Below are 24,874 nucleotides of genomic sequence, written 5' to 3'. Positions count from 1 at the left end.
GGTAGCGCAGCGTGTTGCGTTGGCTTCGCTCTACGCAAGGTAGTGCAGCGTATTGCGGTCGCCTTCCTCGCGTTGAAGGAACTGCGGCGTCAGCATAGGCTACTCACACCGCCACCCACCTCGCGCTCGATCAAACTCTCCACCCGCTTCTTGATCTCGCGCACGTCCGGCGGGAAGCGCTTCGACACGTCGCCAACCACATTGTCGATGAGCAGCGTAAGCGTCATCTTCTTCTTGGCCTTCATGATGCGGACAATCGTCGCTTCCAGCACCGAGACACGGTCAATCGCCACCTGCTCGTTCGTCTTGCGCGACTCCTCAACCGAGAGGTCCTGCTGGATCTGGTTGATCTTGAACTTGATCCGCTCGCTCGAGAACGCCTTGTTGATCGCAAACTTGTCCGTCGGCTCGACCTCTTTCCCGGCCGGTCGCTTGAGCAGAACACGGGTTCCCTTGCGGCCGAGAGCAAGCGACTGCAGAGTTCGAACCAGTTCCGATGATTCTGGCGGGTTAGCTCCGGTCTAGGGGATGAACCCACCAATGCCCGTCCGCGTCTTTAGTTCACTGAAGTCAAACACATCCGCCTCGTTGAACTGCAGCATAACGATGGCCTGGAACAGGCTTACGCCGATCTCGTACTTGCCGCTGTCGAATCGCGCGGTCAGCGTGACAGTGCCGAGTTGGTGGCGCCACGACAGCTGTCGGTTCGAGTGCTGAGTTGCGTACCACGCCGAGAAGGCGTCGATCGACGCCTGCAGTCCGGCCGTCAGCTTAAAGTCCCAGCCGTCCTTGAGCAGGGGGTAGCTGTGGAGTTAGCGGCGTTACACAGCATTGACTCACGAAGGCCAGGCAGACTCGGTGAGCACGTTGGCGGTAAAGTCGAGCGAGTCCTTGTATTGGGTGGGATTCTTGACTCGCGCAGACTGGTAAGCCTTGGCCAGGGACTCGGACACTTGAAGGTCCTTCATCATGACGTCTCCAGACGTGAACTCGTCGCCCATCTCTGCGCGGGTTAGGTCACTGACACTCGCTGGTCACCCACCATTTTGCAGCTTGACAATCATGTTGCGCTCGAGGTCGTCACTCGCGCTCTTGTTGAGCAGGATGCGCTTGGCCAGACCTGTGGTATAGAAAGCACGGAACACGTCCTTGTCCTTGGTGAAGCCGATGAGCGCAATGATCTCGTCGAGTAGAGTGTTGAACTCTGCTTCGGTACCAGAGCCCTGGCCCTTGCGCATGGCAGCATCGAGGTGCTTGGCTGATAGGTTAGCATTCTGGAGGAAATGGTCACCTACCAATCCACTCGGCTGGGGCGTTCTGGCGGCTGCCCAAGCCCGACTTGAAGCCGGCGCGAACCGACTCCTCGAGCTCGAGGCGCCTGTTGTGCGCCAGGACATCAACAGACGGTGCGTCAATGTCCATGAGCTCGTCATCGTCGTTGGTTGCCTGGATGGGCTTCGGCGGCGCTGAGAACAGCGCGGCAACCGCAGTGTCGACGAACCGCTTCAGTCTCAATGTGCTCTCAATCATCTGAGGGTCATTCTTAGGGTCCGAGATGACCTTGCGAATGCGCGTGTCGATATGGCCCTGTAGAGCCTTGGAGAAGTCCTTGAAGGCCGTTGCCTCGATGCAGAACTTGTATAGTTTGCTGAGAGCATCGGTCGAGTCTCTGTACATTGCCTCGTCAAGCGCTGCGTGATCAGGCGTTGTCCACTTTGCAGTATCTCACCTTGCTGGACAATGGCATGCGCCACCTTCTCTCCCGCCTCATGCCGGGCAAGTTCGACAACTTGCTCAGCGACGTCTGCCGACAGCACGCCATCGGCTCGCTGGCGTTCTTCCTCCTCCTTGGCCAGAGCCCATGACACGTATTCAGTGCCCGTGAACGAGCCTGACTCGACGTTAGCTGCGTGCGTCCCAGCCAGAGTTTCGTAGTGGGCGCGAGTGAGCTCGATGTACGGCTTGGAGATGGTCTCGAAAACGCCGAGGTGCTTGGCCAGGGTGACGACTGCCATGACGGCGTAACGCGCCGGAGCGTTCTCGCTGGCGGGTTAGATCCACTCGAGGAAAGACTGAAACCCACCTGTCAGATTCGCGCTCTGCAGTAGCCCATGCGAGGATATCATCGCGCGTCTTCTCAAACAGGAGTGGGTTGTTCCAGATGGTGGCGCAGAAGAGTTCCTTGGCCTTCTCGCTGGGCATTGTTAGGGGGTAGCGGCAATGCTGGTACTCACGAGATTGGGAGGCGGTCGCTACGCTCAGGCGCGTACACACGGTCAAGGTAGACAAACAGTGATGCCAATAGACCCTTGGAAGCGTTAGGCGGGTCGGCGAGGAAGGAATCACACAATACTCACCACACGGCGATCATACAGGTCCCACACATCGACGAGTCTGTCGAGCCAGTTGCCATCACGCCCCATGATAGCTCCGCGGCACTCTCGCGCTATACGGTCGACATACTTTTGCAGTTCGTCGACGATGTGGTTGTAGATCTTGGCAACGTCCACCTGGGGGTTGAGGACGACGCGGCGGCACGACGCTACAATCTCGTGGAACGACAGCGCGGTGGGCTTGCCCGCTAGCACGAGCGGGACGGACGCGTTGAGCTTGTCGACCTCGTCCGAGTCCTTGAGCGGGGGCCGGGATTCTGTGTCGCCTTAGTGGGTGGACCCGTCATTCCGTCTCGTTATACCCACGGGTGAGGTTGAGGCGGATGACCTTGCTCTCGGTGGTGGCGGCCGAGGCCGTGCCGGTCAGGATGCTGGTGTGGGCATTCCTGCTGGGCTTGTAGTCTTTGAACGCGTCTGACCTGCTGGGCAGGGAGATGAGGGTGGCCATGGTGGGCCGTCTTTCGCTCGTGGTCAGCCAGGTCCAGCGTTGCGATAAGAGGAGCGTCGAGATTGCAGGACGGGTGTGCCCGATACAAGGAGCAAGCACTCGCCACAGAGTGGAGGTGGACGTGACGTGATGGTAGCATTCGTGCATGTCACACGTCATTTAGAGTGATACGGACATAAGTCACGTGGATGACCCCCTTTCAGTCGCCCGCCAGTGCGCTTGTGCCGCCTAAAGCGGGACTGTAAATCTTAATAGGCATAATAGATCCAAAAGTGGACGGTTTTTTAAGCGACTTTTGATCCCGCTATACGCCCTCAGACGTTGCGCGCCGCACAGCACACGGTGAGTGAGTAGAGTGATGGCTGCCCGCCTGCCCCGCCGGCCGGCGCGGCCGGCTGGCCGGCTTTCCACCGCACAAGCCCCCCCCCCTCGCATGTTCCTATTGTGCCCACCCAGCCCAGCGCCGCCGCCCGCCGCCGCCGCCCACCGGCTGCCTGCCCGCCGTCGGTGCTCACCCAAGCAAGGCAAGGAAGGAAGGATTGCAACTCTCCCACCCCACACCACACGCACTCCTCTTCTTACCCACACCCACTGTTTCATCCTCTCAACCCGCACCACGACGCGCATCTCTTCCTTGCATTCATTCTTACGCATCCCCCCCATTCCATTCCATTCGACTTTACGGCCACCTCGCTCGACCGACCCGACGACGACAAGTAGCCCTCGCTCATTCACCGTCGACCGAACAACAGGGACTTTTGAGCCACCCGCCGCCTCCCGCCTTTGTCAACCAACGCCCCCTTGGTCAACCTTCCCTGTCCAACCCACAGACTGCAACTCCTACTACTGCATCGCACCGCGTTCAACCTCGCCTCGTTTGGTCGTCGACAACTACGCGTCTGCCTGCTGCTGCTGCATCGACAAAAGGCAATGGCTCGTACATAGTATCACCTTGTAATACACCCACTCCCACACCTTGATCATCTCGTCCGCCGGTTGCCGCCTTTTCATCGCACCGCCCCGCCCCGCGCCGTCGCGAGGAACACGTCGTCGCCATGATCATCCCGCCCGACCCGGAAAAGGACCCCAACCTCTTCGCCGAGACGGCGTCGGTCCTCGACGAGGACCTGAGATTGGTAGACGTGCCTCTGCCCCCAGATGCCGTCTACCACCCGTCGTCTGCGCCGACAGTCCTCGCCACGTACCCGTACGGCGCGTACTCGGAGGAGGACCTTGGTGCGTGGCAAGAGACGCTCCCACCCTACGAAGGACGGCGCGTTCGCACACGCCAGGAGGAAGAGAACACGACTGCGGCAGAGGCCAGCACCTCGCGCATCTTCGGGGCACCTCAGCAGCAAAGCCGCCCGCGGGCGTCGGTCTTCGTTCGACCGTCATCTCAAGCCTCGGGCTCGTCTGGTTCTTCATCAGGCCTTGCGCCGTACCCCGACCTGTTGACGTCGAGGAGGCCAACGTCGAGTAGGGCAGTAACAGCCAGCCCGACAGCGGCGAGTGTGTCCATCAGCGACCAGTCAACCAAGACTTGGGAGGGTTTGATATACACACGCCGTCGGAAGCGCAGGATCTGTGGTATCCCTGTCCCATCCCTTCCGAGTGTCCCCGTCGCCCCAGAAGTCGTTGAAATATGGCACAAGCATCGCAAGTGGATCATTGCCGGCTCGATCGTCCTAGCTACACTCCTGGTCCTCACGATCGGCTTGGTCGTCGGCTTCAGCACCGCTTGGGCAGCGAAGTACAAGCACAAGCGGCCACCAGGGTACCGGCCATGGTACGACAAAGGAGGGCCCCCCAATGCGTCATGGCAGGTGAGTCGATAGGCGATGCTCGGCATGAGATCTGCATGCTGACTGTTGACGTAGATGCCGGATCTCAACTTGACGTACGTCGGCGACAGAGATGGACCTGCACCTGCCGACGGCACGCCGTCCAACTGCAACGACTTTTTGCCTCTGAACGACTCGGCAACAGTCTCACAGTTAGCCAACCTTGCTTCGCCTTTCTTTGAAAACTACATCACCACCTTCACCTACCCCCTGGACACCATCAACGACACGGTCTTGGCTCTCCCAAATGACCTCTACTTCATTGCTCGGGGCCTTGCGGCGAGCGGAACCATCGAGTTTGTGGGTTCCAAGTCGCCTCCGGCAGTCGTCATGGGCGGTACAGAGGGCTTTATCCAGGTCGACGTCATTGCGCGTATTGCAGTTGGCCTCAACTTGACACACATCGTCAATGTCTGCCAGCTGGACCGCGACGACGGCTCGACGGGTGTCGGAATCTACACGCCTCTTCGAACCGATGGCGGCGCCGACATCCCTGGTCTCCTTGACCCTCTGCGGACACCAGCGTTCCATGTTATTGTACGCGTCCCGCCATCAGTCCTCAACACAACGACTCCTAAATATGCCTATCTGCCAAAAGTCAGCCTCGATCTGACTGCAATGGCCACGCGTGTTGGCGACCTCCAGGACGTTGCTTCCTTTGGCACCTTTGGCGTCACGGCTCACTGCCGCGGTGGTGCGGTCGTCGCCGACTACCTCGAAGCCAATACTCTCAACATCTATGGCGCCGAGGGCACCGTTCAAGGCACGTTCAACATCTCATCGTCGCTCATGATCAACTCGACGAGCGGAACCATCTTCGCCAATATCCTGCTCAACGATCCTGCTGTAACTGATGACAACTCTACAACGCTGGCAACCGACCTTCCGGGTCCCAAACGCCGTGGTCTGTCACATTCAACCAACTTCCCAGCGACAGGCTTCCACCCCTACCCGACCCCGGCTCAGATGGAGGAGGCTGCCAATATTGCTCCACCTACACATGCGATCAACACGACGTTTATCACCAAGGCGGGCTTCATCTTTGTTGCCTATCTTCACCACCCTCCGACGACAGCCTTACAAGCGCTCGTCGCCTCGCAGTCGGGCATGGTCGATGTGGCAATGCACCCCAACTTTGTCGGGCCGTTTGCGGCTGCCAACGTGTGGGGTAGTGTGCGACTGCCCCCTCCTTTACCTTCCGCCCAGCTCGAGGACCCTGCACACCTTGGACGCACTCGCTTCCTTGTCCAGGGTGACCTCGACGTGTCGGACGACACGTTCTTTGCGAGCCACGGCATCAACTCGACCACAACTGCGTCGTCGACGACTATTGTGACGGGTGCCGTGTATTGGGGCTTCCCCCAGCAGGCCTCGACACTGACGCCGAAGATGGTTCAGTCCCAACCAGAAGGCGGCACCTCTGCGCTGGTAGCCGTGGCCAACCTGGGCGATCTGCAGGTGACGTTTGACGGCACCTGAGCGCACCTGTGCCATTGCTCTTTCGATTTTCTTTCTCCTCTCCTCCGGGTTTCAACGTCCATCCAATCTGTGCAATCACGAGCTGGTCTTTCGCCACACCCCATACATCCAGCATCCATCCAACATGCTCCAAAATGCGGGCCAGCTCGTGAGCTCCTGTTACCGTAGCCTAAAACAAGCTTGTACGAGGATACCCACTCGCCACTGTACTTTAGTGTGTCCGCACTGTGTCATGCATCGTTGTGCCACTGTGGGGCGGGGGGCGGGGGAGGCGGTGTTGCGCAGCAGAGTGTCGCGGAATGTCGTCGGGCTGGTCGGTGTGGAGCTGTCTTGGCGGGGGGAAGCTGGCCGGCGTATGGTGTGTGACGGCCAGCAAGGTGGGTCGAGTGGGTCGAGTGTGTGTCGGCCAAGTGAGCGCCGGTGTGGCATGGTGGCGGCGCGGACCGGCGGCAGCAGCACATCTCAGGTCGGGCGGCAGAAGCTCTCCGTCGAGCAGCTACAGCGCACGCACACAGCACGCGCACACACGCACCCACCCGCACACGCACACACAACGCGGCGCTGCGCGCTCGCTTGGCCGGGCGCCGGCGGTGCCCCACGAGTCTCGGGGCAGCAGTCGCCGCGTGGGGAGGCGTGGGGAGGGGCGGGCATGTTTGCGCGTTTGCTCTGCGCTTTTGTTCGTTCCCCACCCGCGAGCGGGTTCACCGAGCGTTCGGAACCCCCTCCCCCGGGCCCGCGACGACAGCGCGCTGACCGTCGCCGCGCGGCCCTCGGACGCCGGCCGCCGAGCAGCCCCCGCCTCGGCGATCGGGCTGCGCCGACACGGGCGGCGACACGGGCGGGCTCGATGGCCGCGTGCAGCGGCGGTGGGCCGTGGCCCGAGGGATGGGGGATGGGGGACGCGCGACGGTGTTTGCGACACGGCTGAGGTTGGGCGCGAAACGGAGCTACGCTGAGACCAGCGGCGGGTGCAGGTGGGCTGGCGGCTGGCGGCACGGCTCCGCCCCGCGGCGGTGCGATAGGCGCGATGCTGCAGCTGTCTTCCCGCCGCAGCTGTCGGAATCGGCTCGCAGCTGTACGACGCAGCGATGTTGCGCACACACTTCGGCCCTCGGCCCCGCTCGGCTTCTTGCCTCGGCGCGGCGGCGGGGCGGGGCGGTGCCGACGGCGAGCGAGGAGGCAATAGCGAGCGAGGAGCGAGACGGCGCCAGGCGCAACGCCACCTGCCACCCCCCACCCTAGTCGCTACCGGCTGCCGCCTGCGCGAATTATTTTCTGCTCGATCCATCCATCCGCAGCCGGCGCGACGCTTCCGAATCCTCGCCGGCCCTGTCAGGACATGCAGGACAATAGTGGGCGCCGGGCTTGGGGCAGCGGCGCTGGCGCTCCGCTGCACGCATGTATGCACTCGCTGTCATGGTGCGCACGTCAGGCCCCGCCCCGCCAGACGAGGCCGGGGTGACGTGACGTCGTGTACTTGGGCCGCTGCGCCGCGCCGGCCAGCGTAATGCGCGCAGCGTCACAAAATAACAGGTCGCTGCCTGGAATAGCGGCCGGCTCGGGCCTTGGCGCAAGCTCGCAGGCAGGCGGCCCGCGGCATGGCATGGGGTGGGCTGGCTCGCTCGCCGGCAGTAGGAATGGACAGCGAGCACGCACGCCAAGGCGAAAAGTGAGCGAGGGGGGCAGAGCGAGACAGATCCAGGCGCGCGCAGACTTGGCACCTGTCGCGCCGCTGCCGCCGCCGTCGCGCCGCGCCGTGCCTCTGCCAGGCTCAGACACGTTTGATAAACCCGAGAGGCGTCGAGCGTCGTGCACCGCAATCAGAGGGGACGCTGGGTCGGGGGTACGACGGGGAGGGGTGCGCGCGCCGGCTGGGTTCGACGACGACGTGCAGCGATGCACGCAGCTGGCTGTCGCAGCAGCAGCATGCATACGGCGCCCGCTGGCCCGTACTTCTTGTTGTCATTCTCGCCGCCGTCGTTTCCCCTCCCCCTCCCCCCAGCGCCACAATTTCCCTAGACTGCGACACTGCGACACTGACTGCTCGTTCATCTCCTCCACGACCGACGCCCGGAATCGCGCGCGACCGACAGCGCTACCGCGAGCCCTAGCTGCAATAACAACATTGGCGACTGTGACGGCCGCGACAGCGACTCTCTGCTCAGCCGCCACCGACTGGCACCGCCGACACTCGACACTCGACCGCCCCCACCCCTTCGCCGACCCGACGCCGACGTGCGGCCCGTGCGCACACCCACCCGAGCTCGACCACCGCACACACCACTCTCTTCGACTTGCTTCTCTACACTCTACCCTCCTCACTCCTCTCTCTGTCCCGTGTTTTGTCGGCCAGTACACGCCGGCCACATCGCCTTAAGTCCGGCCCCCTCGACGCCGGCGCGCCCTTAAAGCCCGGACGCACGCGCGAGCCCCCACCGCCTCCACCCCCCTCCCCCCACCATGGGCTACTTCACCGCAGTCTCGTCCAACTGGGCTCGCCGCGGGTCGGCGTCGCTCGCCACCGTCGGCCACTACCTCCCCATTCCCCCGTCCCCATTCTCCTCTGACGCGTCGACATCCCGCCCGTCCGAGGAATCGCTGGCCGACGACGACGAAGACGACGGCACAGCCTTGAGCACGCTCGAGGCAAAGCTGCTCCACCCGGCCGCGTACGCGCGCAGCCCCAGTGGCCAGTACCTCGCCGTCGACGGCGAGCCACATCCGCGCCTCCACCTCCGCTCGCCGTCAGGCTCGTCGGCGGGATCGTCGGCCGGAGGACGGCCCCGGCCCTGGCTCGCCCGCCGCGACCCCGTCCTCATCTTTGTCGCCCTCTTGTCGGTCGCAACGTTTGTGGCGTTACTCGTCGCCTTCCCGTTCCCAACGACGGTCCACGCCTTTGCCGCTATTTTCGTCGGCATCACAGCTTGGACCCAGATCAGCGTCCTGCGCATCGTCTTTGCGTTGGCCCTCGTCGTATGGCGCGGGAGCTGCAGCCCCAAGGCGCTCGCAAAGGCCCTCCCGCGTTGGTCGACGGCCCAGTACTCGTTCCTGCTCGTATTGTCCACGTTTGTCCTGTTCTGCCTCTCGCTCGGGCTGCTCCCGCCGCTCCAAGAGTTGCCGCCTTTGGCCCGTGACCTCGGTGCCCCGGCAGGCAAGTACTTTATCGCCGCAAACCTGTACAACAACGAGGACCTCGTGCCCCAGTGGTTGGACCAGGTCGTCAAGCTTGCCGAGCATCGTGAGTGTTGGCGGTGGGCAGGTCGCTGCGCGAACCGCGGCCGAAATCCAACCTGCCAAGCCAAGAGGCGGTGCGGTGCTGACCCGCCGCAGTTGGCCCAAGCAATACATTCGTGTCGATATACGAGTCCAACTCCAAGGACAAGACGCCCGAGCTGCTGGCCAGTCTCGCGACGCGTCTTACTCACCTTGGTGTCTCCAACCGCGTCATCTCGGAAAAGACACCGCGCTGGTGGGCGTACGGCACGTCGCCAGAGCGTATCGGCTTCCTCTCCGCCGCGAGGAACAAGGCCATCGAGCCGCTGCAGAGTAGCGATGCCGAGCTTCGCTTGCCCGACTACCACGAGTTCACAAAGATCGTCTTCCTCAACGACATCTTTTTCTCGTGGCAGAGCGCGGTGAGACTGTTGACAACGTCGCTGGATGGGAAACCCGGCGAGGACGGGTACGATCTCGCGTGTGGGATGGATTTCAACGGTGCTGGTGAGTGCAGATGAGTGCAGATGAGAAGAAGTGTGGGAGTCAACACGACTTGATAAACATCTCGTCATGGTGGGCCGATGACGTGGTCGATCCATTGTTGATCTGCCCACTCGGCGGCCAAAACCATCCGTGCTGTAATTCGCCGCTGTTGCCCGCCGGGCACTATGGTGTCGCCTTATCAGCGCCGCCGTGCGTTGCTGACGCCCTCCAGGACTGTATGACACCTGGGTCGCTCGCGACATCTGCGGGACACCGATGAGGACCTTCTGGCCGTATGTCAAGGACCCCGTCAGTGTCGCGCGCCTGCGTCAGAACGCGCCGGTCGAGGTGGCGGCCTGCTGGAACGGCATGGTTGCCTTCCCCGCAGGCCCATACCTCTACAAGCAGGCTGAGACGTCGGCAAGTGAACATACCGCCAGCCCCAGCCTGGCTAAGCGTGGCTGGAAGATGGTCGACAATGGTGGGTCGTGGGGGCAGGTGCCACGCTAGCCGTTTCGCTTGCTGACGCTCCCAGCGACCTATGTCGGTGGAAGGATGTCGCCTCCTCTGCCCTCTCCGATCCAGTTCCGCATCTCTGGCGTCGACGCGTGCGACCACTCGGAGTGCTTCTTGTTCTCGCTCGACCTGCACCGTCTTTACAGCAGCCCGGAGCGTCCTCCGCGCATCTTGATGAACCCCGACGTCCGAACGGGTTACTCGGTCCGCTGGTGGAAGTGGAACGACGTGGTGCTTCGCATCCCTGTGCTCAGGTTTTGGAACGGTGAGTGGGGTGATGAGCTCAAAGGGGTGGTTGGCTGACAGACGCCAGACCATTGGAGCCATGGCTACCCTTTGGGTCTTGTCGACTTCATCTACGAAAAGGCGGGTCGCAAGAGGGACTACTGCACCTGGGCCGCGCTGGCCACACACGCACCTGAACGGTGTCCCCCATTGCCTGGAGCAATTGAACGACCTTGGAACGTGGCAGGGTGATGACTGCAAGACTGTGGGATTAGTTGCCTCTTAATGATTGGAGCGGGGGTGAGTGGGGCGTGAGTTGGGCGCTTGTTCGCTCGCTCGCTCGCCCCTGGTCTCCAAGTGTACCAGTATCGATTACCTAGCAGTGATGAGGCCGAGTGGCGCGTCATGTCGCCTTGTCATTGTTTTGATAGCAGCAGCGAGGATGTATAGAGATAGATCTTTGGGTTGGGGGATGGATGTGATGGTTGGTTGTGGCCCCGCTCAGCTTTCCACGTGGTGAATGACGGACTTTGTCATTTCAAGCCCCTGTCGCTCGTCGCTGCCAGACGCCTTCCCTGAAGACTTGGCCAACAGGAGGAGCGAGCGAGCGAGCGACTGTGCCATGCCAGGCCTGCCTGCCGCTGCTCGACCTGACCCCCTCTCCAAGCATCATCATCATCATCATCATCATCATCACGACCTCACTGCCATCCTCCATCCATCGCACCGCAGTCTGTCCATCGCACAAACCGCCGGGCACAGCAACATCACCACGGCAGGCCAATCTGCTCTGCAGCGTCGCAGTCAAAACTCCAAGGCACACCACCGCCAGCGCCGCCTCCAGCGCCGCCCGCCCGCCAGCCCTCTGCCTGTCCCGCCTGCGCCTTGCTCGCCTGGCACCTCCAGCGCCCGGCCCTCTGCATCGCGCCTTGCCTTGCCTCGCTGCTGCTGTCACGAACTCGCAGCCTGCATTCCGACTAGCGAGACCGCCGCATCCCCCTCGCACCGGCACACGTGCCACCCCCCGACCGAGCGAGCATTGTCGACGTCGGCTTGCTGAAAAGGCACCACCTGACCACTGACCACGCCGACGCCGAGCGCACACCGCAGCCATGCCCAAGACTGCAGGACACGACTACGAGAAGATTGTAAAGCTGGCGTGCAAGCCCAAGAATGCTCCGCCCAAGGCCAAGGTGCGTTGCGGAGTGTTGCCGTGCTGACTGTGCAGTATCTCGAGTGAGTCGGCGCTCGCCGTGGAGCGACCCCGCGACGACGTACTGACCCCCCAGCGCGCTCATCGCGGCGACGTACTCTGACGATGCGCCGCTGCACGAGATCACGCGCGCCTTGGCTGAACGGCTGCGGGACAACAACCCTGTGGTACGTGCGCGGTGCGATGGGGATCAGAGCTGGTCTTGCGAGCGGGCAGGTAGGCAGGCGGAGAGCAGTCGCCGGAGCCTGCCCCATCGCGGACCGCTCAGCCCCGCAGTCGTACGCGCCCACCGCTGACACCACCAGATCGTCTTCAAGGCGCTCCTCACGCTGCACCAGATGATCCGTGCCGGCTCGACCGACGTCCTCCTCCGCCACCTGGCCACCACGAGCGTGCTCCGCCTCAGCTCAGTCTCGGACCAGAACTTTGAGGGTGCGTAGTTGGCGTACGAGATCCGCAGCGGGCTGACAGGCGTCTCAGGCTACCGCCCGCCGGGAAGCCTCCGCGCGTATGCGGGCTACCTCGACGCGCGGATCCGCGCCTTCAAGGACCGCAAGCACGACATGGTCAGCCTCCAGAACGAGAGCAACAAGCGGAGCACGGGTTTGAGCGCCAGCTGTGAGTTGGAGCTATCCGGTGCGAGCGCCCAGCACCGCTGACTCGGCACAGCCAAGGCGCGCCACCTGCGGCACCTGCCCGTCGAGAAGGGCCTGCTGCGCGAGGTTGCGCAGATTCAGACGATTCTCAACGCGCTCATCCGATGCAAGTTCTACGACGACGACCTCCGCGACGAGAACACTGTGCTCGCATACCGCCTGCTAGTCAAGGACCTCCTGGTCCTCTTCCAGGCCGGCAACGAGGGCGTCTGCAACATCCTCGAGCACTACTTTGAGATGTCCAAGATTGACGCGACCGAGTCGTTTGAGATCTACAAAAGCTTCATCAACCAGACGGACAAGATTGTCGACTACCTCGCTATCGCTCGCCGTCTGAACAACATTGTGAATGTCCCTGTGCCAAATCTCAAGCATGCGCCGACATCGCTGGTCAAGGCCCTCGACGAGTACCTCAACGACCCCAACTTTGAGCAGAACCGTGCAGAGTACAAAAAGTCGCTCGGCGTCGTCGAGGGGCGCAAGGACGGCGCCTCGGGTGCCGCATCGGCCGCCAAGGCCACGGCCAAGACGGAGGACACGCCAGCCGCGTCGTCGTCCAACGCAGCGGCTTCGAGCTCGACCGGCACTGCCCCCGCGGCCCAGCAGAAGATCCAGGACTTCCTCGACTCGATCCAGCCCGAGGCCCAGCCCACAATCTTTGGCGGTCCTGCGGCCGCCCCAGCGGGCGTCAACCCCCTCCTGCTTCAGCAGCAGCAGTTCCAACAGCAGCAATTCCAGCAGCAGCAGCTCCAGCAGCAGCAGATGGCACAGTTCGGCATGCTGCAGCAGCCCACTGGGCAGTTCGGATTCGTTGGCACTGCGCCTCTCCAGGCCCAGACGACGGGTCACAACCCCTTCCGCCAGTCGACAATGTTCGCCCAGCCAACCGGTTTCGTGCAGCCCCAGGCCACTGGCTTCCCTCAGCAGCAGCAGCAGTTTGCCTCGCCCTTCATGCAGCCTCAGGCTACAGGGTTCCTTCAGCCCGCCCCGACTGGTGCCTTCCCGCAGCAGCCTCAGAGACAGTCGACATTCCCCCTGGCCGGTCCCCAGCTGGCGGCCATCGGAGAGGCGGGACCATTCGGCCAGCTCCAGCAGCAGCCGACTGGGTTCCTCCAGCCTCAGACGACTGGCGGCAACCCCTTCCGCCAGAACTCGATCAGTGCCGGCTCTACCCTCAACCGCCAACCTACATTGTCCGTGCAGACCAACTTTTCCGCCCAAGGTCCGGCCAGCGCACCCCTCACTCAGCCCGCCGCGCCATTTGCCCAGCAGTTCACCTCGACCCCTTCGCCAGTTCAGGACAGCAGTCGCTCAACCCCGCAGAAGGCGACGAGCCTCCTGCAACCGCAGGCGACGGGCTCAAGGAACCCCTTCGCTCCGCCCGGTGGTATCCCAAAACCGGCTCCTCCCCCTCAGCCCAAGGCTCCGTCAATGAACGAGCTGGCACAGCACCAGTGGAACCAGCAGTTCGCCCAGGCCGGCGGCCTCACACCGACTGCTCCAACAGGGGCGGCGCCCGCCGCTCAGCCGACCGCGCCGACAGCCGACCTGTGGGACCCCTTTGCCCCCGTCGGAGGCACCGCAAAAACAAACGGCACGTCGACTGCAATGTCGGACATTGCCTCGGCATTCGCCAAGCCCGAGGCGCCGGGTAACGACTTCATGTCGCAGTTTGGTTCGCTCAGCGTCGGCGGGGCTGCCAACGGCGGCGCCACCTCGCCCGGCGCGCTGCAGCCTCAGAGCACCGGCTTCCTCCAGCCCCAGCGCACCGGCTTTGGCGGTAGCTCTGTCAAGCCGTTCAAGCCGACTTCCAACTTTGGTTCGTCGCTCATGGAGTCTCTGCCCCCGCTCTCTGGCGAGCCGTCGCCGGCCTCGCCCAACGGCCCGCTTCCGCCGGCGGCGGGTGCCCAGGCCCTGGCTCCCACGGGCACTGGTGGGTCGCAGGGCCAGGCGCTGTTCGCGGCGTTTGGTTCGGCCTCCACACCGACGGGCACGGCACCGGCTGCTGGCGCGCCGTTCGCCGCGGCGCCGGGCTCGATCACGCCCCAGCGGACCGGCTTCCAGCCGACGTCGTCGTTCGGCCAGAGCCTGCTCAGCAGCCAGCCGCAGCCCGCGCCGCTGCAGGCCCAGAACACGGGCTCGAACCCGTTCCGGCAGTCGATCCAGGTCGGCGCCGCGGGTACCGGCGCCCCCGGCGCTCCCGGCGGCGCCGCGCCGTTCGGCGCCTTCCCCCAGTCTGGGCCGTTTGGCGCCAACTCGCCCTTTGCGGGCCAAAACCAGGCCGGCGCGTTCCAGCCCCAGCGCCAGCAGTCGAGCTTGTTCTAGTAGGCGCGTTGTTGTTATACCCTTGGGCCGGTGTGCGGCCTTAATAGTATCTAGTTTGGCTTAATGTATGAACGATCTGACAAGGTGGGGTGTGGGTGGGGGGGCAGCGTATTTGTACTTGTCAAACGGTCGCCCTCGCACTGGCACTCACCTACACACATGCAATGCCAGGTTCGAACCTCGATCCCTCACGCGCTGTACACGCGCGCCGCAAGCGCAGCCGACGATCTCGTCACTCTGAGCAAAGCCTGGCCCGCACCGCACTGGCTGCAGACTCGAGCTGCCCCTGTCGGCGAGACCATTACCACCTGCCCGAGACAGCGGGCACGTCGCGTCAGTCTCCTACGTCGTCGCCAGCCACTCCCCCCCCCCCCACCCTCATCAAGACTCGTTGCATGCTCGTTTACTCGGACTTTGCGTGCAGCACATTATTCACAGGCGGGAGCTCTGGGGCCGCGCTCTCGGGGCTCGTGATGAAGACGGACGTGTCCGACGTGACTGACGTGACTGACACGGCCGAGGCCGGGCCGCGGGCCGTCGTCGCCGACGCGACCGACGTGTCGATCGAAATGGCCGTCGACTGGCCCGAGCCAGACACGGACGCCTCGCGCCGCGCCGCGTTCTCGTCAGAGTCGGACACGATGCGCGGCGACGGGCGGCGTTGTGGCCCGCGCACCTTGAACTCGATGACGGGGCCGGGGACGGTGCGCGGGACGAGGACGTTGATAACGACGGCGGTAGCCAGGCCCAGCGCGAGCCCGGCGAGCTTCTCGTCTGGGTCGTGGAAGTAGACGGCCGTCATGAGCAGCATCCACACCCAGATGCCGACGAGGACGGTGCCGGCCGCCGTCGAGGCGCGGTACACGAGCCCCTTGACCCCCGCTGGCTGCTCGGCGCCGATCCGCGGCGAGACGACCTCGCGCCAGCTGGGCGCGAGCTCGCTGGCCAGCAGCACGGCGCCGAGCGTCAGCAGGAACGCGTGCCCCGAGATGTCGAACCCGCCGCTCCACCGTGGGCGCGGGACGGTGTAGCCCTCGCCGACTTCAGCGAGCAGCGAGTAGAGGTCTGGGTGCGTGTTCGGGGACAGCGGCAGGCGGTGCGAGCAGAAGGCGTGCGGGAGGGGGAGGTAGACTCTGGCGGGGCGCGAGTCTGCCGCGCCGCCGTGGCTCGAGGCGTGGATGTGGCCGCGGACATTGGCGTGGCCCCACTTGTCGTGGGTGATCGCGCCGTGGAGGATGATGGGGGTCTCGTACCCGGGCGGGAGGAGGTGCTCGACTGCGCCGGGGTCGAGCCCGGGAGGCAGGGGGACGGCGCAGGCACCGCCCGTGCTGGCGATGATGCGGTCGCCGAGGCCGGCGCCAAAGAACCACGACGTGAAGGTGATCCACGCGAGCGAGCCGAGCACGATGGCGGCGAGGCGCTGGCCGCGCGACCGGCCGACCGAGGCCACGAGCTGCGGGTTGAGCCGCGAGCTCGGCGCGAGCGGCGCGGGCGACGCCCACAGGTGGAGGAGGAGGATGGAGGCGGTCCACGCCCAGGCTTTCTTGACGAACAGCTGGTTGAGGACGTTGCCCTTGCGGGCAAAGTAGGCGATGCGCTCGGGGGCGTGGTTGTGGACGTGGTGGACGAGCGAGGTGGAGAGGGCCGTGTCGAAGTAGACGGCGAGGACGGTGCCGAGGCTGGGCTGTCAGCGGAGCGCGAGCGCAGCGAGCGCGAGGGGTAGGAGCAGGGGGGGTACCGGGGGGTGGCAAGGCCAGTCACAGTGGGGGTGCAGTGGGATCTCGACTCGGCGACAACGACCACGTAGAGGATGGGCTGGGGCAGCTGAGCCCTCCGCCGCCGCCGCTCGCAGATGGGTCGCCCGCCCACCCACCTGCCGCACGAGCGAGCCGGAGCCACGGACCCAGCCCAGCTCGCCGCCGAGATGGGCCGTCACACCCGCCCCTCCAGCTGCTCTACCCCCCCCCCCCCCATCCAAGCCCACACGCCCACTTACAGAAACAGCGCGGTGATCAACGCGCCGACGGCGAGCTGGGGCCGGTCGAGCACCCGCTCAGCAAACGAGCGCTGTGCAACCCGCTGCGGGGTGGCGAGGTTGCTCAGCCTGCGCGCCGACGGGCGGCCGCGCACGACGATGCTGGCGATCTCGGCGCTCGTCGCCGTCGAGCTGCGCCGGCGGTGCTTGACCGGCGTCGTGAAGGTCGGATGGCGCTGGCTCGGGGCCATGGCTGCGTGGGGGGGCTAGAGGGCCGGTTGGGTGGGACCGGGCGGCCCTTGTGTTTCGTTGCGGGCGCTCGCTGGCGTCGCTGTCGCTGGATGCTGTGGTTGCCGACTCGGGGTGGCCGGCGCGATGGGATAAGAGGGTTGGAGTGGATGGAACGCTCCAGTCCCTTGTTCGTTATTGGCGAGTGGGTGGGGCAGGAGGCAGTGAGTGGCAGTGGGAGTGTAATGACGTAGAGTGCGGCTGGCGGGCGGGCGCGCGGGCGAGCCGGCAGGCGAGACGAGTGATCCACCTGACGAATCAATGTCCATGTGCCATTCCAAGCACGATCAGCCGCAATTGGCCAATGTTCTAGACACGCCGGGGCTGGCAAGAAGGCAGCCAGCTGCACAAGCAACACTCGCTGCTGCGACAGACGCATCCGGCAGATCGACGCCGGTGGCTGCAGTACCTCCCTCCCGGCGCGTACGTATCCAACGCGCCAGCGCGTGTGACCGCAACGTGGACCTCGACGCGGTCGTTCACAAGCATCCTGCAGGGCTGCCCATGGCAGCCAGTATGCACGCGCTGCCTCACTCGCGCTGCTTGCTCGCTCCGCACCATTCAGCACAACTTCCACTGCATGGCATTCCCTAGTCTCTATGCAGTTACAACCCCCCTTATCCCGTGGCGCTGCCAAAGACGGAGAAGCGGCGAACCAACGACGGGCCATACTCCTCGTAGTCGGCGCGCGAGTGCGACACGTTGTAGAACTCTGGCGTAGACGCCATGAGCGAACCACCGTACCACACGGCGTAGCGCTGCCTCTTGTGGCTAATGACGTTGACCTCGACGCCAGACGACTTCATCAATGAGCCAGAGCGCTCCTCGCTGCCGGCAATACGGCCGTCGACAATGTTCTTGACGTCACGCTGCAGGCGCTTGCCAAAGTCCTTGAACATGGTCGAACCACCAGACAGCACAATGTTCTTGTACAGTCCACGACGCACGTCAATGGGCGACGTCTGGATGACAGTGTCGACGACCTCGGGGAGAGGCGTCAAGAAGTCGGACGAGTAGATCTCGGGGTTGAAGAAGATTTCGGGGGCAAGGAAGCGCTCGTAGCCGACATCGAGGTCGTATTTCTGAACAGTCAGACGAATCCACATGGCCACCACTCACCCTTCCAGTGACGCTGTGCTCGCCGGCGAAGCGGGCAAAGTAACGGTACGGGTCCGTGTCGTACTTCTTAAACTCCTTGACAATGTCCTGGCACACATAGGTGTAGTCCTCCTTGATCTTCTCAGCGACGCGGAGCTGGTCCTCAGGAGGGATCTGGGCGCTTTCTCCACGGTCACGGAGGAGCTGCTGGACAAAGTAGGTGATGTCGCGACCAGCGATGGGGATGTGCTTGATGGACGAGCCGATAACGTAGCCTTCGGCAACGGGGATGGTGTCTGAAGGGCGTCAGACTGTGCAAGCCAACTCCCAACTCACGCGTGACACCATCTCCAGAGTCAATGACGACACCGGTCAGTGTGCGCTCGGCGACCTTGGACGATGTCCACGATGCGGCGAGCGCGAGCACGGCCTGCACGGCAATGTACAGACCGGCCACGTTGAACGACTCGAACATGATCTCGGCAGTGTTCTCACGGTTCTCAGGCGGGTTGAGAGGAGGCTCGGTCTGGTGGGTCAGCCACAGCACCGCAGAGTGCACCCACAAGCAACACGTAGTGGTCCTCGGGCTCGGCACGGAGGTACTTGAAGATGGACTGCTCCCAGAAGCGCTCCATCTGGTCCCAGTTGTCGATCATACCGTGGCGGATGGGGTAGTGGAGGGAGTAGGTCCTGCGGGATTAGAGTTGCTCACGTCTGGCCGGGCCAACTCCACTCACTTCGAGTTGGCGACCGCTTCGTCACCAATGTAAAAGTCGAGGTCCTCAATGCCGCGCTTGGAGGCGAGATGGCTGGGCTTACCGGCCACGGGGGGAGGGGCGCGGCCGCCACGGGGAGCGGCGTTGGAGGACGAGCTCGAGCCGCCCGACGTCTGGTGCGTCGCGATCACGGTGGGGAACACGAACGAGGGCTCCGAGTTGCCTGCGAAGCTGTGGTGTGTTAGCGTGTGTCCATCCTCCGCCCGCCGTCGCTGCGGATTCGCAGCTCGGACACGCAAGCGCCGGTCCCACTCACCCCATCTTGGTGTAGCCCGTACCATTGTCGATGACGAGGGGCGGGAGGCGCGACATCCTGGCCGAGAGTTGTGAGCCGGTCGGGGGTATGCGGTGTCGGCGTGGGGTAAGGCTGGAAGCGGTCGGAAGTGTGGATGGGAGAAGTCGAGTTGGACTGTGACGACGACGACCGAGGAAGGTGGACGTGGTGGTGGGTGTGCCAGCGAGCGAGCGGTGACGAGGGAGTGGGAGAGTGGTGACGGCGTTCGGCCAGGTAGCGTGAGGGTGACACCGGGTCAAAGCGGTGTCAGTGTCAGGCTCACGTGGTTTTCACGCGAGATGGTGGAGGCAACGGACCGTTGCACCGTCGATCCGAAGTGAACCATCGTGATCCCCAACCGCGCGCTCTTCGCTCTGCACTCTTGATGACATCGTCGTCCCATCTGACCCGCGGGCCGCGACGCTCGTCTCGCCCCTCATCCCTGTCCCGGGTGCCGTCAAGTGCCGAGGCGCAGTCGAGCGTCGACGAGCAAGCAGCATGTGGTACCGTTGTGGAGTCACTGTCGGCATCGACCACTTGCCCTAACTAGATTCCCATCACTGAGGGTCCAAAGGCCAAAGGGATTGCCGCTGACGTCACAAAGCGGCGGCCCAGCGTGCATTACAATCGCGTCGCGCGTTTTTCAATGACGCCGAGTGATTCGTTTCAAAAGTCGCATTTTACAGCGAGCAAGCGAGCCAAGCAAGCCGCAAGCAAGCTGCTCTCGGCCAGTGCCGCCGGAAGGTGGGCAGGCATCACATCGGACTGATAAACGTGCGGAAAGGCTGCCCCTCCGTCAATAAAAGGGATACGCCCTCGATTCATCACCTTCCTCATCTTCCTCCTCTCAACTCCTCACTCACTCTCTCATCCACAGCACCATGGCTTCTGACGCTGATCGCGGCCGTCGTGGCGAAGGCCACAAGGGTGAGCTACATCCGTCTTCGCCTAGCTCACTCGACAGACAACTTCACCATGATCCAGTTCTTCGAGTAGGTCGCTCGTCGTTGGCCAACCTGCGACCCCGCTCACACCAGCGCAGGTGGTACGCCCCCGGCGGCGGCAAGCACTGGAACCACTACAAGGAGGAAGCCCCCCGTCTCGAGTCGATGGGCATTACCGCCGCCTGGATTCCGCGTGAGTGTGCTGTAGCGCGTTGCATCTTTCCCAGCTGACTCGCCAGCTCCCACCAAGGGCTCGAACCAGTATGTTCCCCCGAGTGAGCCTGCTGACCGCAAGGGACGGAACCGGCTACGACATGTGAGTACGCCCGCCTCATCTTCCCCCCCGCCCCCTCCTGACACACACAGCTACGACCTCTGGGACCTGGGCGAGTTTGACGCCAAAGGCGGCAAGGCGACTCACTGGGGCACCAAGGAGGAGCTCATCGAGGCCATCAAGGTCGCCAAGGAGCACGACATCATCACCTACATCGATGCCGTGCTCAACCACAAGGCTGGCGCCGACGACAAGGAGGAGTTCCTCGCGACCATGGTCGACCGCAACGACCGTACCAAGACCGTCGGTGACATGCACAACATCGAGGGCTGGACCAAGTGAGTTGGGTCTCCCACACCTTTAAGCTTGCCGGACCTGACCTCCAGGTTCACGTTCCCCGGCCGTGGGGACAAGAACTCCGCTTTCAAATGGGTACGACGTCGTTTGAGAGCTGTGATTGACGACCCAGGACTACAACCACTTCACCGGTGTCGACTACGATGCCAAGACGGACACCAAGGCCATCTATAAGATCCAGGGCGACGGCAAGACGTGGGCAGACGACGTCGACGGCGAGAACGCAAACTACGACTACCTCATGTTTGTGAGTGCTACGAAAACTCTTGACTTAGCACGCACCGTTGACACAACCAGGCGGACAGTTCGTACTAATCTTGGCTCGTGCTAACAGATCTAGTTGACCACGCTCACCCTGATGTCTCATCCGACCTCTTCAAGTGGGGCGACTGGGTGCTCAAGGAGACGGGCGCCTTTGGCTTCCGCTTTGACGCCGTCAAGCACATCTCGGTGAGTGCGCCGCGGTGGCGCCAGCTGACGCCGCAGCGCGAGTTCATCGGAGACTTTGTGAAGCACATTCGATCGTCGGAGGGCAAGGCCAAGGCGTTCTGTGTCGGCGAGTTCTGGAAGGGTAGGTCGGCCGCCTGCACAAAGCGCCTGTTAAAGCCCGAACTGACACACGGCAGATTCGGTTCCAGCCCTCGACAAGTACCTCAACGGCCTGGGCACCCAGTTCTCCGTTTTCGACACGCCTCTGCAGGGCAACTTCAAGGAGGCTGGCGACGCCAAGGCGGGCTATGACCTGCGCAAGATCTTTGACAACACGCTCGTGCAGTCGCGCCCCATTGACGCCGTCACCCTCGTGGACAACCACGACACTCAGGTCGGGCAGTCGCTGGAGAACTGGGTCCCCGCGTGGTTCAAGCCGCTTGCCTACGCGCTCATCCTCCTCCGCCCCGACGGATACCCGTGTGTCTTCTACGGCGACCTGTACGGCTGCGGCGGCGACAACCCGCAGCCGGGTGTCGCGCAGCTCGAGGACATTATCCGCGCGCGCAAGCTCTTCGCCTACGGCGAGCAGGCCGACTACTGGGACCACGCCAACTGCATCGCGTGGCACCGCAAGGGCGACGACTGCCACGACGGCCTGGTCGCTGTTCTCTGCAACGGCACCGAGGAGGGCACCAAGCGCATCGACGTCGGCAAGGAGCACGCCGGCGAGAAGTGGTCCGATGTTCTTGGCTGGTCCCAGGGCGAGGTGACGATTGGCGACGACGGCTTTGCCGAGTTCAAGTCGCCCGCTGAGAGCATCTCCATCTGGACCAAGACCGACGCCCGTGGCCGTGACGAGTTCAAGAAGTAGATATAGACCTTTCCTCTCCTTCATGTAGCTAGTTTGACGAACGTGATGATATGCCATTATCCCAAATTTACTTCTAAAAGAGTGTACAACACATGCACAGACAGTCGCGTGTATGGATTAGGAGGTACCCGTTGAATTGTCCATAAGTTAAAGCTGAGCCTCGATCTCCTCGTAGAGCTTCTCGGCAATCTCGCGAGCACGTTCGCGGCGCTGGCGCCGCTCTTCATGCGTGCCGCCCAGTGGGCTTCCGGGTCCGTTGCCAAGAGAATCTCTTCTTAGGTAGCCAGGGCCGAGACGTAGTGAGGCGCGGCGCGATGCAAGAGAGGCAGACCTGCGCTCGGCAGGAGTAGACTCGTTGCGTGACGCCGCACGACTGAGATGAGGCGTTCCTGATGCTGTGCTTGGGGTCCTCGAGCCAACACGCTCTTCCACGCGAGTGAGCTTGCGCGAGGCGTCATCGATGCGTGCGAGCTTCGCTAGTGGTGAACCGGCGGACGCTGCCGTGTGGTTCTCGAGAGGAGCCACCACACGCTCAAGCTCGGCAACGGCGGCCGCAGCTTCTAATGCGTCGGGGGCCACGACATCATGAGCGTGGTCATCAAGCCAGTCGGGCATGGCGTCGGCAGGAACACCAGCAAAAGTTGTCGTGAACTGAGGCGTCGGTGGCTCAAAGCTCTGCGCGAACTGCGCAGCCTGCGGGCTCACTGGGCCTGCCGGGAGGGCGACGACGATACTTTGGGGTGAAGTCGGTCTTGGCGTCTTGTTGTCGTCGACATATAAGCCTTCCTCTGTCGCCTTCTCCCCTGCCTCGGAAGAAGGGGCCTCCGTTTGGTTGCTGCTGACCTTGCTCGCGCGCCGAAGGAAACGCTTGATGGGTCCGGATAACCTCCTTGAGCCCCGTCGCGACTCGCCTCCGTAGGAAACGGTTCCGGGGTCACCAACGTCTCCTGCGTGCCACTCTGTTGCACGATACGTCTGTCGCACGTCCTCTGGAGGGCCCGAGAGGAAGAGTGCTTGGAGGACGTCCATCGAGCCGTCCGATGCCGCACGGGGCCGTCCACCTGGTAGGTGAGAGGACGCGACGGTCGTGGAATCCTGACCCAAGCTTGACGGATGAGCCTTTGGCGACATCTGGAGCCCGCTGAGGTCCAGAGTGTGCTGCTGGGCCTGGGAACCGTCCTGCATGGTTGCGTATGGTGTTTGGATGCCTGGAGCCTCGGAAGAGGGGAAGTCGTCCTTGCTGCTCTTCTCGACATCGTATCGGACCGACCTGCGTGCTTCCCGCTTCACTTCCCAAGCGGCTCGGAGTCCGCGCATAAGGCAAGGGTCGATGAATACACTGACCTGGGCAAGTCAGCGCCGGGGAGAGGAGTTTGACCTACAAAGACAAAGAAGATTCCTCGCCCGCCATACAGGAAGTAGTAGAGGACGTAGAGCCCGTACACACTTCGACTGTGGACACCGCCCACCTTGGACATGTAGAGGTCGGCAACTGTTGGGTTAGCAGCTGGACGGCCTCGTGGCGGCTTACCGCTGATGATACCATTGACGATGATCAGCGTGATGGGATAGCCAGAGATGCGAATGGCAATGCGGATGAACCTGTCCTCGAGGTGGCCAAACGTCCGCTCGTGGTGGTGCGAGTGACGGCGCCGGCGAAAGAGGCGTGCGACCAAGCCTACGCGCTGGGGCTTTGCTGGTTCTGAGGCAGCCGATGTGTCACTGAGATCGAGATTGATGCTATCGCCGCCGAACAAAGCGCGAGAGGTTGCGCGACCCTGCATAAACAGTGTGACGAGGGTCTGTGTGCCAGGTTAGTATCGAGGGATCGAGTGCGCCAGGCAAACTTACCGCAATGACCGCGACTGAAGCGATCGCGCACGACAACAACTGCCAGAGATACTGCCGGGGGTCAGTGCCATGGCCGCCGGCCGCCGGCGCCGTTCCGACTTGAAGGCGCACTCACCAGGTCGAGCACGAAATTTCTCATGCGGGCTCGGTCGTTGCTGGCTTGGATCCAGCTGTGGCGTCAGCCTCGCTCGGGCTCAATGGCTTGAGTGCGCCACGATGCATTGCGCGGCGTCGGCCGCAAAGAACGGACTGTAGACAAGCTGCTGCTGCTGCTCGTTGCGCGCGGCTAGTCACAGACGCCATCGAGATTCGAGGCTCTTGAAGCACACTCACCAGACGCCAAGGAGGGGGTCCTTGCCAAAATGGCCGAGCCCAGCTGGGATGATGGGGACGAACATGCCAATGAAAATGGAGATTGCGACGTACCACCGCTCGAGCTCTGGCGGGGTCAGCAAACAGCATGGAGCCCGAGCACCCACTGAGCATGATGGGGTTGAGACCAAACACGATCGTCACGGCGAGGTTGATGGCGATGAACGTGCAGAGATAGTTGACCCTGTTGCAGTGTTAGGTGGCTGGCGGCTGGCATCCCTCGGCCCACTTACACGCCCATTGTCGCCATCATAAAGTAGATGCCCGCGCTGCACGCGCTGTTGGTGCCTGCGAGACTCTAACCTCCATAAGCGACGCGTCCGAGTGGCATGGCTTCTGCACTCACCGTCCACAGGCATACCGTCATGTACACGACGTCGTAGATGATCTCAAAGCCCAAGGACCAGAGCAGCAGGCGAAAGCTGATTCGGTCAAGGCAGCCTCTGGCGCGCGGGACCGTCCAAGCCCAGGCGGCTAGGCCGAGGACAGCGAGGCAGCATACGATGGACACGCCAGCGGCGACCGAAGACATGCGCTGGTTGAACTGGCGGCGGTTAGCAGTCGCCC

The 24,874-nt window shown here is 63.1% G+C and overlaps 8 protein-coding genes across 8 annotated transcripts; 4 read left to right on the top strand and 4 right to left on the bottom strand.

Moving 5' to 3' along the window:
• Window positions 1-30: 30 nt before the first annotated feature.
• On the bottom strand, window positions 31-2,841 carry Q8F55_008876 (uncharacterized protein; the record flags this gene model as incomplete). Its single annotated transcript, XM_069357257.1, has 11 exons — window positions 31-81; window positions 120-502; window positions 539-804; window positions 841-1,003; window positions 1,043-1,258; window positions 1,296-1,691; window positions 1,730-2,043; window positions 2,084-2,194; window positions 2,235-2,308; window positions 2,358-2,650; window positions 2,700-2,841. 11 exons carry the CDS (start codon window positions 2,839-2,841, stop codon window positions 31-33), a joined length of 2,409 nt encoding a protein of 802 aa, XP_069205194.1.
• A 1,055-nt stretch (window positions 2,842-3,896) lies between these two features.
• Q8F55_008875 (uncharacterized protein) lies at window positions 3,897-6,161 on the top strand (the record flags this gene model as incomplete). Its single annotated transcript, XM_069357256.1, has 2 exons — window positions 3,897-4,664; window positions 4,719-6,161. The coding sequence occupies 2 exons, from the start codon at window positions 3,897-3,899 to the stop codon at window positions 6,159-6,161; spliced, it is 2,211 nt and encodes a 736-aa protein (XP_069205193.1).
• Window positions 6,162-8,621: 2,460 nt separating this feature from the next.
• Q8F55_008874 (uncharacterized protein) lies at window positions 8,622-10,853 on the top strand (the record flags this gene model as incomplete). The annotated part of the gene is made up of 5 exons (XM_069357255.1): window positions 8,622-9,399; window positions 9,492-9,881; window positions 10,093-10,341; window positions 10,396-10,641; window positions 10,690-10,853. The coding sequence occupies 5 exons, from the start codon at window positions 8,622-8,624 to the stop codon at window positions 10,851-10,853; spliced, it is 1,827 nt and encodes a 608-aa protein (XP_069205192.1).
• Window positions 10,854-11,713: 860 nt separating this feature from the next.
• Window positions 11,714-14,795, top strand: Q8F55_008873 (uncharacterized protein; the record flags this gene model as incomplete). The annotated part of the gene is made up of 6 exons (XM_069357254.1): window positions 11,714-11,794; window positions 11,830-11,837; window positions 11,891-11,981; window positions 12,120-12,246; window positions 12,295-12,432; window positions 12,484-14,795. 6 exons carry the CDS (start codon window positions 11,714-11,716, stop codon window positions 14,793-14,795), a joined length of 2,757 nt encoding a protein of 918 aa, XP_069205191.1.
• Window positions 14,796-15,198: 403 nt separating this feature from the next.
• On the bottom strand, window positions 15,199-17,021 carry Q8F55_008872 (uncharacterized protein; the record flags this gene model as incomplete). Its single annotated transcript, XM_069357253.1, has 2 exons — window positions 15,199-16,474; window positions 16,792-17,021. 2 exons carry the CDS (start codon window positions 17,019-17,021, stop codon window positions 15,199-15,201), a joined length of 1,506 nt encoding a protein of 501 aa, XP_069205190.1.
• A 654-nt stretch (window positions 17,022-17,675) lies between these two features.
• Window positions 17,676-19,244, bottom strand: ARP3 (Actin-related protein 3; the record flags this gene model as incomplete). The annotated part of the gene is made up of 6 exons (XM_069357252.1): window positions 17,676-18,140; window positions 18,178-18,452; window positions 18,493-18,682; window positions 18,720-18,846; window positions 18,894-19,103; window positions 19,189-19,244. 6 exons carry the CDS (start codon window positions 19,242-19,244, stop codon window positions 17,676-17,678), a joined length of 1,323 nt encoding a protein of 440 aa, XP_069205189.1.
• An 843-nt stretch (window positions 19,245-20,087) lies between these two features.
• Q8F55_008870 (uncharacterized protein) lies at window positions 20,088-22,084 on the top strand (the record flags this gene model as incomplete). Its single annotated transcript, XM_069357251.1, has 11 exons — window positions 20,088-20,133; window positions 20,171-20,198; window positions 20,249-20,343; window positions 20,390-20,411; window positions 20,446-20,466; window positions 20,517-20,762; window positions 20,811-20,856; window positions 20,894-21,032; window positions 21,122-21,231; window positions 21,268-21,352; window positions 21,408-22,084. The coding sequence occupies 11 exons, from the start codon at window positions 20,088-20,090 to the stop codon at window positions 22,082-22,084; spliced, it is 1,515 nt and encodes a 504-aa protein (XP_069205188.1).
• A 147-nt stretch (window positions 22,085-22,231) lies between these two features.
• Q8F55_008869 (uncharacterized protein) lies at window positions 22,232-24,548 on the bottom strand (the record flags this gene model as incomplete). The annotated part of the gene is made up of 8 exons (XM_069357250.1): window positions 22,232-23,428; window positions 23,467-23,576; window positions 23,616-23,886; window positions 23,936-23,986; window positions 24,051-24,105; window positions 24,269-24,374; window positions 24,415-24,491; window positions 24,541-24,548. The coding sequence occupies 8 exons, from the start codon at window positions 24,546-24,548 to the stop codon at window positions 22,232-22,234; spliced, it is 1,875 nt and encodes a 624-aa protein (XP_069205187.1).
• Between the last annotated feature and the right edge of the window lie 326 nt (window positions 24,549-24,874).

Source organism: Vanrija albida (assembly GCF_041260175.1).
Source record: "Vanrija albida strain AlHP1 chromosome Unknown contig_7, whole genome shotgun sequence".
In the NCBI taxonomy this organism is placed as follows: domain Eukaryota; kingdom Fungi; phylum Basidiomycota; class Tremellomycetes; order Trichosporonales; family Trichosporonaceae; genus Vanrija; species Vanrija albida.
Note: the sequence above shows the minus strand (reverse complement) of the source record. Positions and strands in the feature narration are given on the sequence as shown.